This window comes from Ranitomeya imitator, chromosome 2 (genome assembly GCF_032444005.1).
Source record: "Ranitomeya imitator isolate aRanImi1 chromosome 2, aRanImi1.pri, whole genome shotgun sequence".
NCBI classification, from domain to species: Eukaryota; Metazoa; Chordata; class Amphibia; order Anura; family Dendrobatidae; genus Ranitomeya; species Ranitomeya imitator.
Window position 1 is genome coordinate 217,035,226 of NC_091283.1, and position 13,679 is coordinate 217,048,904.

At 43.3% G+C, this 13,679-nt stretch overlaps 1 protein-coding gene across 6 annotated transcripts in view; it reads right to left on the reverse strand.

Moving 5' to 3' along the window:
* LOC138662704 (diacylglycerol kinase eta-like) overlaps positions 1-13,679 on the reverse strand; it is a 255,548-nt gene that overhangs the window by 181,856 nt on the left and 60,013 nt on the right. For all 6 annotated transcript variants that reach the window (XM_069748579.1, XM_069748582.1, XM_069748580.1 and 3 more), the window contains exon 2: positions 4,295-4,508. In XM_069748579.1, coding sequence (XP_069604680.1) covers positions 4,295-4,486 — 192 coding nt within the window. In that variant the 5' untranslated portion in view covers positions 4,487-4,508. The remainder of the gene's footprint in view (positions 1-4,294; positions 4,509-13,679) is intronic.

Genomic DNA, 13,679 nt, shown 5'->3' on the forward strand with positions numbered 1-13,679 from the left:
CTGAGAATTCCATGGACTTCAGGAAGATGGAGATCACCCAGAACATCAACCCTACCGGCTCATATCCACCTATCCAGCAGAGATACCGGGCCATCCTGCCATCCATGAAGTAGCCCATGAAAATATTCCCGGAAATAAACTGCAAAAACATCATGAGAGACAGCCACTGTTCGAATGGTATATCACTGGTCCACATGAGAAAGAAGGACAGGAGTATCCACATGTGTGTGGACCACAGAAAACTGAAGAGTGATAAGCACAAAAATGCCTACCCCTTGCCCTGGGTTGAAGAATCCTTCAGAGCCCTGAAGTCAGTAGAATTCTTCTCAATGCTGGACTTGACAAGCAGGTATTGGCAAGAACCTGTAGCCCAGGAAGACCTGGAGAAAATGACCTTCACAACATCAATGAGATAGCTTCAATGTATGCCGTTTGGCTGTTTGGGCTGCACAATTTTTACCCAACTATTTCTTTTTTATAGCATTTGCAACTAATAATCATTTGTCTCACCCACAACCGAACACATCCGATTTTGGAGCCCTAAAGCAGAGGTATTGTAGGCATCATGACTGGCAAATTATCAGTTCACCATTAGCTACAGAGCAAAAAGTCTAACATCACTTCTGTTCAATATAGATCCAAACTGCCTTTTTGTACAATCTGAAAGCGATGAATGGGAAAGCGGAAAAGAGATAGTCAGCCTTTAACCAACCAATAAGACGACAAAAATGACAGGCTCCAATGGATCCACATGAAGAAAGAGAGGAAAGAGTATTGAACATGCTAAGAACCCTCCAACCCACGAGAACCAAACCTCCCAGAGACAGTATCAGCTATATCAATATCAAGCTGGTAAGATTCTGGAGACAGAGGAATTACCTGTTCCTTGAATGATACCTGCTGTATTAAAGAAACAATAATCCAACGTTGAGGAACAGAATTTAATTCCTAGACAAGATTCCAAACTTGTCTTAGAGCCTCATCATGACCTATATGGATATTTTGGCTGCAGCAATACAAAGGCCAACATCCAACAAGAGATTCTATTAGATTGGTAAAATAGGCGATAGAGAAAAATGCTGCGAATGTACCACTTGTATGTTGAGATGTTGAGAAAGTAACAACCAGAAGGCTCCTTTGTACCCCATGGTCATCTAGAAGCAGTTGGAGTTTATCGAATTACATCATGTAAAACAGCGTCCTAGCCAAAGTGCAGTCTCCTATGTATGTCCTAACTATCATTGACCACCATATCAAATTAGTTGCCAGGCAAGGATATCCAGAAAGGATCTTATCGGAAAAGGGTTTGTGCATAAAATCTAAATTATTCTGAGAGCTGTTCACCCTCCATGGCTGTAGGAAAGGATGGATCACTTCATATCATCCAAAATGTAATGGGCCGTGGGAATGCAAACAGGACGTGGATGGGTCACACACATGTGTGAATGTAACCTTAAACAAATAATCACAGCACACAAAACAATTAATATTTTCCATTTGGCTAATTTAGATTGGTGTCATTTTTAAGTGTCCCTATATTTTTTTAAGATGTTATAAGGCTTAAAACTTTAGCAGCGTAATGATTGCCATCACAAAGTACAACTAGAAAACAGCTGCAGAACAGACATTATACCTGTCACGACTCAGCAGTCAGTTGAACCAGACCAGGGGCTCCTTCCCTGTCCCAACCACTAGGGCACACCTTATTCCTTGGGATACTTCTGACGGTGAAGATATCGGGCCCGCCACCCTTCCCTTATCTCCTGAATCAGCCCTCTGTCTGTTCTCTTCCCCCACCCATGGAAGAGGGGTGCTACTGTGCACTGCAATACACCAACCTGACGAACAAGACAACACAAACGGGGAATTGAAAATACCAGGCATACAAAATATTCACTCACATATAACAGAGGAATGCACCAGGGAGTGGAGGACAGGGAAAACCAAAGTAAGAGAAGGGAAGGGAGTAATTACATTTACAAACCCACACAACAGTCACAGATAACTCCTCCTAACGCCTTCTCATAATAAGCACCAAACACCTCTTCTCCAAGCCATGCAGCATAAGCTAGCTCTGGCGATGTGTGTCAGTCAGGACCCAGATTATATAGGGCATAGAAGTGGCTAACCATGCTCAGCTGTGAGCTCAGACTCCCAGAGCTCCCAACAAGAAATTTTCACCGTTTAAAAAGAAGGTGAAGTGCTTCTTTTCAGCGCAGGAGTAGGCGCAATCAGACGCTGCGATCTTCTGGCTCCTCTCTGTTGGGGTAACCCTGTGACAGTACCACTAAGGGGCACAGGATGGTGCACATTATACAGAAAAGGGGCCCAGAATAGGGGACAGTATACCAGGATGGGGGAATTGTTATAGGATGGGGAACATTATACCAGATAGGGGCCCAGGATGGTGGACATTATTACAGGAGGGAGGGAAGGCGGGGGACATTATTACTGGAAGGGGCATAGGATGGGGTATATTATTACTGGAAGGGACACAGGATTGGGTACATTATACCAGAAAAGGGCCTAGGATGAGAGACATTATTACAGGATGGGGTTCAGGACGGAGGAAATTATTACTGGAAGGGACACAGGATGGGGTACATTGTACCAGAAAAGGGATGAGACACATTATTACAGGAAGGTGCCAGGATGGGAGACATTATTACAGGAAAGTGCCAGGGAGGGGACACTATTACATGGAGGGTGAACATGAATATTTTTATAGGATCTAAAACACTACGAATGCCCATACATCTGACCAACATGGAGGTGGGAGCCCGGGTCTATTTTTGCACCGGGGCCCTTGGGAGTCTAGTTACGCCACTGGTAATAGGAATTGGTCTGCCTGTCCTATGGTCGGTGTCTCTATATGGGTTCTTCTATTCATCTCGGAAGTGCTGTAATAGTCCGACCGAAATATTTAAAAAGTAATCATTGTTTTAATTTTCATTTCATAAATCAACAGTACACATGAAAATAAGCCACTCTGTAATATATCGTATCAGAGAAATTCGCATCTTTCTCCTCCTGAACTGATCTTTCATTCGGGGAAAAATCTGTAAAATTTGTATTCAATGAAGACCGATTTGTCCATTACTCATATAAAAGATGGCAGCTGATGCTTGTAGAATTCTACGCAGAAGGAAGGGGGAGGAGAAAGATAGTTCCTGTTCTTCATAGAACTTCATAAACACCAACTGTCATCTCTTATCTCAAAATCTAAGTTCACTGAAAACAGATTTTTCCTGGGAATTGAACATTTTGAGAGTGAACGATCAGTTCAGAAGGTGGAAAAAGTGGATTCCTCTAATGAGATATTATAAAGTTTCTTATTTTCACCTGTACTATTGATTTATGGAGAGAAAAAATGATGAAAACAACAGTTACCCTTTAAGAGGGCAGGGGTCACAACTAAGGAGATGCAAGTCATCCGTCACCATGAATATTCGTCCTGAGTTGAGGCATGTAAATGTCTTATTAGGAAATGATAACAGACAAGTTACTTAATCTTTGGAGCTGAAGCAATTTATCATCTTCCTGATGAACCAAGTCCCCGTGAGGTGGGGAGGGGAAAAATGGCTTTTATAAAGTGTTCCTAGGCTTTTACCCCTTCGGAATTTAATTTCTGCTCTCTCAGACAGAATCTTTTTTAGATACTGAATCATTCGGAGCAGATTTAAGTATTTAGAAATTATATTCCTGGCTCCCAACATCAAAGGTTGCAATATTTCTTAGAACCCGGTTGTTGTAGTTCTAGTTATTGTATCAGAATCAACAAGGAGGAGTGATCAACACAGAGGATGCCATGGAACGAAACTCTAAAAACCATTGCTTTTTAAGTCAATTATTTTTGGAAAAGCATTTTTTATAGTGGTTGTCCACCTTTGAGGGACATTTTTTTCTTACTTAAATACATGAACTATTGATTTTGTAATAAGGTTTCATTACATTTTTTTGCATTGTTTGCCATCCATAGTTGAATGAGTTAATTGAGAATGTATCAGTGAATTAATTCTGATGGTCCAAATAACTTTTTCTTAATCTTTTTTAGCTCATCTAAGCTGAGTTTTGACTATAGATCACATCAAAGTTGAATGAGCATGGAAACAAAGAGCACGTAAGAGCAAAATGGTACAAAATCTTTAACAAAAATAACAAATCGAAAAAAATAATTTTTAACCCTAAATACTTGCATTCAAGTAAAACGAAATGTCCCCAGAAATGGACCACCCCCTTATTCATACTGGCTGTGCATAGAAATCACAACTTTAATGCTCATGGTTCTTCTTACCTTACTTCGAATTTGTCCTGATGTGGAGACCTTACGGATGAGTTTGTGGGATATACCCTCCTGTTCTCCTTCACTGTCAGAAGATTCCTCTCCGGTGGTCTCGGTGGTGGGTATCTTGTCTGAGTCAAGGGATGAGACTGAGTCTCTCGTCGGTCTTTGAAACAAATCATCTGGGGTTAGCTTCTGAGCCATGACTTGAGAACTTGAATTTTACCTATGAAAAATAATAGCCACAATTAACTTCAAAACTAAAGAAATGCAGCAATACTTTGTGTAGAAAGTAGACTTTTATTTCACGGAGAAAAAACATTTTATCAGCTATTGAAAATCATAAATACTTCTCACCATAGTAAATGAAAAACTATGGTGAGTAATCATTTAAAGTGAAAATGGTGTAAAAATAAAAGGCATCGATAAAATCAAGCCCAGGTACCACTGGGAGCAGTCAAAAGATTGTGCTTGCCTATTTTCATGTCTCCTATAGAGTGTATGGAGCAGCAGTACACATGATCGGCCACCACTGTATAAACTACGCAGGGCCACTAGGAAAGTTGATTAAAGGGAATGTATGATCAGAAAATGACCTAATGTTTAAATCATATTTTTGAGTCTGTAAAAGCTAAAAAATATTAGTATAGATTGGGACATGACAAATAAAAAAAATACATTTAACATAAAAAAAATATTTATAGTTTTAGGCCATTTGTTGATGGCACATTCCCTTTAAGGAATAACCATCATTTTATGTTTCTTCTTAAATCAATAGTACAATTGAAGATAATAAACGTTACAATATACAATATCAGAGAAATCTGCTCTTTCTCCTCCAACATCGATCTTTCACTTTCAATTCATATGTAACATATGTCTTTAGCAAATACAAATGTTCCCACACCTGAAATTAAAGATGGCATTGGTGCATTTAAACATTTATGAAAAGGAGGGAGGAGCTAGAGGCAGACACAAACAATCTGCAGCGAATTCTCCTAAAATGGGAGGAGCTGGAGGCAGACACAAACAATTTGCAGCAAGTCCTCCTAAAGTGGGAGGAGCTGGAAGCAGATATAGACATTCTACAGCAAGTTCTACTGAAGTGGGAGGAGCTAGAGGCAGACACAGACATTCTGCAGCAAGTTCTCCTGAAGTGGGAGGAGCTGGAGGCAGACACAGACATTCTACAGCAAGTTTTCCTGAGGTGGGAGGAGCTGGAGGCAGACACAGACATTCTACAGCAAGTTTTCCTGAGGTGGGAGGAGCTGGAGTCAGGCACAGACACTCTACAGCAAGTTCTCCTGAGGTGGGAGGAGCTAGAGGCAGACAGACATTCTGCAAGTTCTCCTGAGGTGGGAGGAGCTAGAGGCAGACACAGACATTCTGCAGCAAGTTCTCCTGAGGTGGGAGGAGCTAGAGGCAGACAAAGACATTCTGCAGCAAGGTCTCCTGAGGAGGGAGGAGCTAGAGGCAGACACAGACATTCTACTGCAAGTTCTCCTGAGGTGGGATGAGCTAGAGGCAGAGACAAACATTCTGCAGCAAGTTCTCCTGAAGTGGGAGGAGCTAGAGGCAGACACAGACATTCTGCAGCAAGTTCTCCTGAGGAGGGAGGAGCTAAAGGCAGACACAAACATTTTGCAGCAAGTTCTCCTCAGGTGGGAGGAGCTAGAGGCAGATACTGACATTCTGCAGCAAGTTCTCCTGGGGTGGGAGGAGCTAGAGGTAGACACAGACATTCTGCAGCAAGTTCTCCTGAGGTGGGAGGAGCTAGAGGCTGACACAGACATTCTGCAGCAAGTTCTCCTGAGGTGGGAGGAGCTAGAGGCAGACACAGAAATTCTGCAGCAAGTTTCCTGAAGTAGGAGGAGCTAGAGGTAGACACAGACATTGTTGTTGTGAGTTCTGTTTTTGGGCTCCCTCTGGTGGTTACTGATGGTACTGGGTGACTTGTCTTTCCTGGGTTTCTGGGTTCCACCTGTTCCATCAGCATATGGGAGTTTCCTATTTAACCTGGCTTTGCTGGCATTTCCTCGCCGGTTATCAATGTATCCAGTGTGTCTTGTTACCTCTGCTCCCTGCTCCTAGAACCTTCAGGACAAGCTAAGTTTGGATTTTCCTGTTTTGTGTTTTGCTTAATTTGGGTTTTAGTCCAGCCTGCAGATATGTGATTCTCTGCTGCTGGTTGCTCTAGTGGGCTGAAATTGCTTTTCATGTACCATGAGTTGGCACATGAGTTCAAGTAATTTCAGGATGGTTTTTTGAAGGGTTTTTCGCTGACCGCGCAGTTCACTTTTGTATCCTCTGCTATCTAGCTTTAGCGGGCCTCATTTTGCTGAAACTGTTTTCATACTACGTATGTGCTTTCCTCTCATTTCACCGTCATTATATGTGGGGGGCTGCTATTTGCTGTGGGGTATTTCTCTGGAGGCAAGAGAGGTCTGTGTTTCTTCTGATAGGGGAAGTTAGATCTTCGGCTGGAGCGAGACGTCTAGGATCATCGTAGGCACGTTCCCCGGCTACTTTTATTTGTGTGTTAGGTTTAGGGTCACGGTCAGCTCAGGTTCCATCGCCCTAGAGCTTGTTGGTATCTGTGCTTGTCATTTTTGTGATCCCCTGCCATTGGGATCATGACAGAATAACCGGCCCACAAAGTGTTAATTGTATTGGCTGAAGTAGGAGGATAAGTAGTCTGAGGAAGTTTTTTTTTTTTTTTTTTCCCCTTTCCCTCAGAGTTTGATGCCTAGCCTTATTGCAGCCTGGCTACTTCCTCCTCCTCTTAATCTTTGAATGGCTCTGATCTCAGCTGTTTATCATGGACGTCCAGAGTTTGGCTTCCAGCCTGAATAATCTTGCCGCTAAGGTTCAAGATATACAGGATTTTGTTGTACATGCTCCTATGTCTGAACCTAGAATTCCTGTCCCAGAGTTTTTTTCTGGAGATAGATCTCGTTTTCTGAATTTTAGGAACAATTGCAAGTTGTTTCTTTCTTTGAAATCTCGCTCCTCTGGAGACCCTGCTCAGCAAGTCAAGATAATTATATCTTTCCTGCGGGGTGACCCTCAGGATTGGGCATTTGCATTGGCACCAGGGGACCCTGCGTTGCTTAATGCGGATGCGTTTTTTCTGGCATTGGGTTTACTCTATGAGGAACCTAACCAAGAGATTCAGGCTGAAAAAGCTTTGTTGGCCCTCTCTCAGGGGCAAGATGAAGCAGAAATTTATTGTCAAAAATTTCGGAAGTGGTCGGTACTTACTCAGTGGAATGAGTGCGCTCTGGCTGCAAAGTTTAGAGATGGCCTTTCTGAGGCCATTAAAGATGTTATGGTGGGGTTCCCTGCGCCTGCTGGTCTGAATGAGTCTATGACTATGGCTGTTCAGATTGATCGGCGTTTACGGGAGCGCAAACCTGTGCATCATTTGGCGGTGTCGTCTGAACCGTCACCTGAGATAATGCAATGTGATAGAATTCAGTCCAGAAGTGAACGGCAAAAGTATAGGCGGAAAAAAGGGTTGTGCTTTTATTGTGGTGATTCAGCTCATGTTATATCAGCATGCTCTAAACGCACAAAAAAGGTTGATAAGTCTGTTGCCATTAGTACTTTACAGTCTAAGTTCATTCTGTCTGTGACTCTGATTTGTTCATTATCATCCATTTCCGTCGATGCCTATGTGGATTCAGGCGCTGCCCTGAGTCTTATGGATTGGTCATTTGCCAATCGCTGTGGGTTTAGTCTGGAGCCTCTGGAAGTCCCTATTCCTTTGAAGGGAATTGACTCTACACCTTTGGCTATGAATAAACCTCAGTACTGGACACAAGTGACCATGCATATGACTCCCGTTCATCAGGAGGTGATTCGCTTCCTGGTACTGTATAATTTGCATGATGTTCTAGTACTTGGTCTGCCATGGTTACAAACTCATAATCCAGTCCTTGACTGGAAATCAATGTCTGTGTTAAGCTGGGGTTGTCAGGGGGTTCATGATGATGCACCTCCGATTTCTATCGCTTCATCTACTCCTTCTGAGATTCCTGTGTTTTTGTCTGACTATCGGGATGTTTTTGAGGAGCCTAAGCTCAGTTCGCTTCCTCCTCACAGGGATTGCGATTGTGCTATAAATTTAATTCCAGGCAGTAAATTTCCTAAAGGTCGTTTGTTCAATCTGTCAGTGCCAGAGCATACTGCTATGCGGGATTATGTTAAGGAGTCCTTGGAAAAGGGACATATCCGTCCATCTTTGTCCCCTTTGGGAGCAGGTTTTTTTTTCGTGGCCAAAAAAGATGGTTCCTTGAGGCCTTGTATAGATTATCGTCTTTTGAATAAGATTACCGTAAAATATCAGTATCCTTTGCCATTGTTGACTGATTTGTTTGCTCGCATTAAGGGGGCTAAATGGTTCACTAAGATTGATCTTCGGGGTGCGTATAATCTTATACGAATAAAGCAAGGTGATGAGTGGAAAACCGCATTTAATACGCCTGAGGGCCATTTTGAGTATTTGGTAATGCCTTTTGGACTTTCTAATGCTCCTTCAGTCTTCCAGTCCTTTATGCACGATATTTTCCGTGAATATCTGGATAAATTTATGATTGTGTATTTGGATGATATTTTGGTTTTTTCTGATGACTGGGAGTCTCATGTTCAGCAGGTCAGGAAGGTGTTTCAGGTCCTGCGGGCCGATTCCTTGTTTGTAAAAGGCTCAAAGTGTCTCTTTGGAGTCCAGAAGATTTCTTTCTTGGGGTATATTTTTTCCCCTTCTACTATTGAGATGGATCCCGTCAAGGTTCAGGCTATTTGTGACTGGACGCAGCCTACATCTCTTAAGAGTCTACAGAAGTTCTTGGGCTTTGCTAATTTCTATCGTTGTTTTATAACTAATTTTTCTAGTGTTGTTAAGCCTTTGACGGATTTGACTAAGAAGGATGCTGATGTTGCTAATTGGTCTCCTGTGGCTGTGGAGGCCTTTCAGGAACTTAAGCGCCGGTTTTCTTCTGCTCCTGTGTTGCGTCAGCCAGATGTTTCGCTCCCTTTTCAGGTTGAGGTTGATGCTTCCGAGATTGGAGCGGGGGCGGTTTTGTCACAGAGAAGCTCCAATGGCTCAGTGATGAAGCCATGCGCGTTTTTTTCTAGAAAGTTTTCGCCGGCTGAGCAGAATTATGATGTTGGTAATCGGGAACTTTTGGCCATGAAGTGGGCATTTGAGGAGTGGCGTCATTGGCTAGAGGGTGCTAGACATCGTGTGGTGGTCTTGACTGATCACAAAAATTTGATTTACCTTGAGTCTGCCAGGCGTCTGAATCCTAGACAGGCTCGTTGGTCACTGTTTTTCTCTCGTTTCAATTTTGTGGTTTCATACCTGCCAGGTTCAAAGAATGTGAAGGCGGATGCTCTTTCTAGGAGTTTTGTGCCTGACTCCCTTGGAAATTCTGAGCCCTCTGGTATCCTTAGGGATGGGGTGATTTTGTCTGCTGTCTCCCCAGACTTGCGACGTGCTTTGCAGGAGTTTCAGGCGGGTAAACCTGATCGTTGTCCGCCTGAGAGACTGTTTGTTCCGGATAATTGGACCAGTAGAGTCATCTCCGAGGTCCATTCTTCTGCGTTGGCAGGTCATCCTGGAATATTTGGTACTAGAGACTTGGTGGCCAGGTCTTTTTGGTGGCCTTCCTTGTCGAGGGATGTGCGTTCTTTTGTGCAGTCTTGTGAGGTTTGCGCTCGGGCTAAACCTTGCTGTTCTCGGGCCAGTGGATTGTTGTCACCTTTGCCTATCCCGAAGAGGCCTTGGACGCACATTTCCATGGACTTTATTTCGGATCTCCCTGTCTCTCAAAAAATGTCCGTCATCTGGGTTGTGTGTGATCGCTTTTCTAAAATGGTTCATCTGGTACCCTTGCCTAAGTTGCCTTTCTCCTCTGAGTTGGTCCCTCTGTTTTTTCAGAATGTGGTTCGTTTGCATGGGATTCCTGAGAACATCGTTTCTGACAGGGGATCCCAGTTTGTGTCTAGATTTTGGCGGACGTTCTGTGCTAAGATGGGCATTGATTTGTCCTTTTCGTCTGCATTCCATCCTCAGACGAATGGCCAGACTGAACGAACTAATCAGACCTTGGAAACTTATTTAAGGTGTTTTGTTTCTGCTGATCATGATGACTGGGTTTCCTTTTTGCCGCTGGCCGAGTTTGCCCTTAATAATCGGGCTAGTTCTGCTACCTTGGTTTCTCCTTTCTTTTGTAATTCGGGGTTTCATCCTCGTTTTTCCTCTGGTCAGGTGGAACCTTCTGATTGTCCTGGAGTGGACATGGTGGTGGATAGGTTGCATCGGATTTGGAGTCATGTGGTGGACAATTTGAAGTTGTCCCAGGAGAAGGCTCAGCAGTTTGCTAATCGCCGTCGCCGCATGGGTCCTCGACTTCTTGTTGGTGACTTGGTGTGGTTGTCTTCTCGTTTTGTTCCTATGAAGGTCTCTTCTCCTAAGTTCAAGCCTCGGTTCATCGGTCCCTATAGGATCTTGGAAATTCTTAACCCTGTGTCGTTTCGTTTGGATCTCCCGGCATCGTTTGCTATTCATAATGTGTTCCATCGGTCGTTGTTGCGGAAGTATGAGGTACCTGTTGTTCCTTCGCTTGAGCCTCCTGCTCCAGTGCTGGTGGAGGGAGAATTGGAGTATGTTGTGGAGAAGATCTTGGATTCTCGTGTTTCCAGACGGAAACTCCAGTATTTGGTCAAGTGGAAGGGTTATGGTCAGGAGGATAATTCTTGGGTGGTTGCCTCGGATGTTCATGCTGATGATTTGGTTCGCGCTTTTCATAGGGCTCATCCTGGTCGCCCTGGTGGTTCTCGTGAGGGTTCGGTGACCCCTCCTCAAGGGGGGGGTACTGTTGTGAGTTCTGTTTTTGGGCTCCCTCTGGTGGTTACTGATGGTACTGGGTGACTTGTCTTTCCTGGGCTTCTGGGTTCCACCTGTTCCATCAGCATATGGGAGTTTCCTATTTAACCTGGCTTTGCTGGCATTTCCTCGCCGGTTATCAATGTATCCAGTGTGTCTTGTTACCTCTGCTCCCTGCTCCTAGAACCTTCAGGACAAGCTAAGTTTGGATTTTCCTGTTTTGTGTTTTGCTTAATTTGGGTTTTAGTCCAGCCTGCAGATATGTGATTCTCTGCTGCTGGTTGCTCTAGTGGGCTGAAATTGCTTTTCATGTACCATGAGTTGGCACATGAGTTCAAGTAATTTCAGGATGGTTTTTTGAAGGGTTTTTCGCTGACCGCGCAGTTCACTTTTGTATCCTCTGCTATCTAGCTTTAGCGGGCCTCATTTTGCTGAAACTGTTTTCATACTACGTATGTGCTTTCCTCTCATTTCACCGTCATTATATGTGGGGGGCTGCTATTTGCTGTGGGGTATTTCTCTGGAGGCAAGAGAGGTCTGTGTTTCTTCTGATAGGGGAAGTTAGATCTTCGGCTGGAGCGAGACGTCTAGGATCATCGTAGGCACGTTCCCCGGCTACTTTTATTTGTGTGTTAGGTTTAGGGTCGCGGTCAGCTCAGGTTCCATCGCCCTAGAGCTTGTTGGTATCTGTGCTTGTCATTTTTGTGATTCCCTGCCATTGGGATCATGACACATTGTGCAGCAAGTTCTCCTGAGGTGGGAGGAGCTAGAGGCAGACACAGACATTCTGCAGCAAGTTTCCTGAAGTAGAAGGAGCTAGAGGTAGACACAGACATTCTGCAGCAAGTTCTCCTGAGGTGGGAGGAGCTAGAGGTAGACACAAACATTCTACAGCAAGTACTCCTAAAATGACTGTCACACTTTAATTTTTTTAATGAGAAAAGGTGTTAAAGGGTTTGTCTCATCTTCTTTATTTCAAAGCAAACTGCTCCCAGCCTCCATCCTCCTGCCTGCCAGGGGCTGGAAATAGATATCCTTGAGGATCTGCCTCCAGAGCTTAATGTAAATAAAAGGGGCTGTTACCAGTGTGAGACATGTGGATCAGAATAGCGGACTGTGAGTTATTACATGTCTTACTGGTAACGCCCCCTATCATTTATTTTAATTTCTTGAGGCAGATTCTCAGGGAGATCTATGTTCGGCCCAGAGATCTTAACAGCTCATTTACATATTAGGAAAAATGTGCATTTCTCTGGAATAAGACATCAGATCGCAGATATCAATGTATCACTTTATCTTACTCTTTATGACCTGCATGTCATATAAACTGACAGAAGCCCTTTAACCCCTTTCTACCATTGGACGTACTATTCCGTCCATGTGGGGTGGGCCCTACTTCCCATGGACAAAATAGTACGTCAAGCGTGATCAGCCGCACTCACGGGGGGAGCGCAGCCGATCGCGGCTGGGTGTCAGCTGACTATCGCAGCTGACATCCGGCACTATGTACCTCCTTCTCCCTGCAGGCCCCGGATCCAAAATGGCCGCGGGGCTGCTTCCGGGTCCTGCAGGGAGGTGGCTTACAAGCGCCTGCTCAGAGATCGCTAATCTGACACAGTGCTGTGCAAAGTGTCAGATCAGCGATCTGACACTATAGTGTGATGTCCCCCCCTGGGGCAATGTAAAAAAGTTAAAAAAAAATATTTACATGTGTAAAAAAAATATATATATTGTTCCAATAAATACATTTCTTTATCTAAATAATTTAAAAAACAATAAAAGTACACATATTTATTATTGCCGCGTCCGTAACGACCCGACCTATAAAACTGTCCTACTAGTTAACCCCTTCAGTGAACACATTCACAAAAAAAGAGACAAAAAACAATGCTTTATTATCATACCGCCAAACAAAAAGTGGAATAATATGCGATCAAAAAGACGGATATAAATAGCCATGGTACCTCTGAAAACGTCATCTTGCCCTGCAAAAAAACAAACCACCATACAGCATCATCAGTGAAAAAATAAAAAAGTTATAGTCCTCAGAATAAAGCAATGCAAAAATAATTATTTTTTTATATAAAATATTTTTAATTGTATAAAAGCGCCAAAACACAAAAATATGATATAAATGAGGTATCGCTGTAATCGTACTGACCCGAAGAATAAAACTGCTTTATCAATTTTACCAAACGCGGAATGGTATAAACGCCTCCCCCAAAAGAAATTCATGAATAGCTGGTTTTTGGTCATTGTGCCTCACAAAAATCGGAATAAAATGCGATCAAAAAATGTCACGTGCCTAAGAATGGTTCCAATAAAAACGTCAACTCGTCCCGCAAAAAACAAGACCTCACATGACTCTGTGGATCAAAATATGGAAAAATTATAGCTCTCAAAATGTGGAGACGCAAAAACTATTTTTTGCAATGAAAAGTGTGTTTTAGTGTGTGACGGCTGCCAATCATAAAAATCCACTAAAAATCCCGCTATAAAAGTAAATCA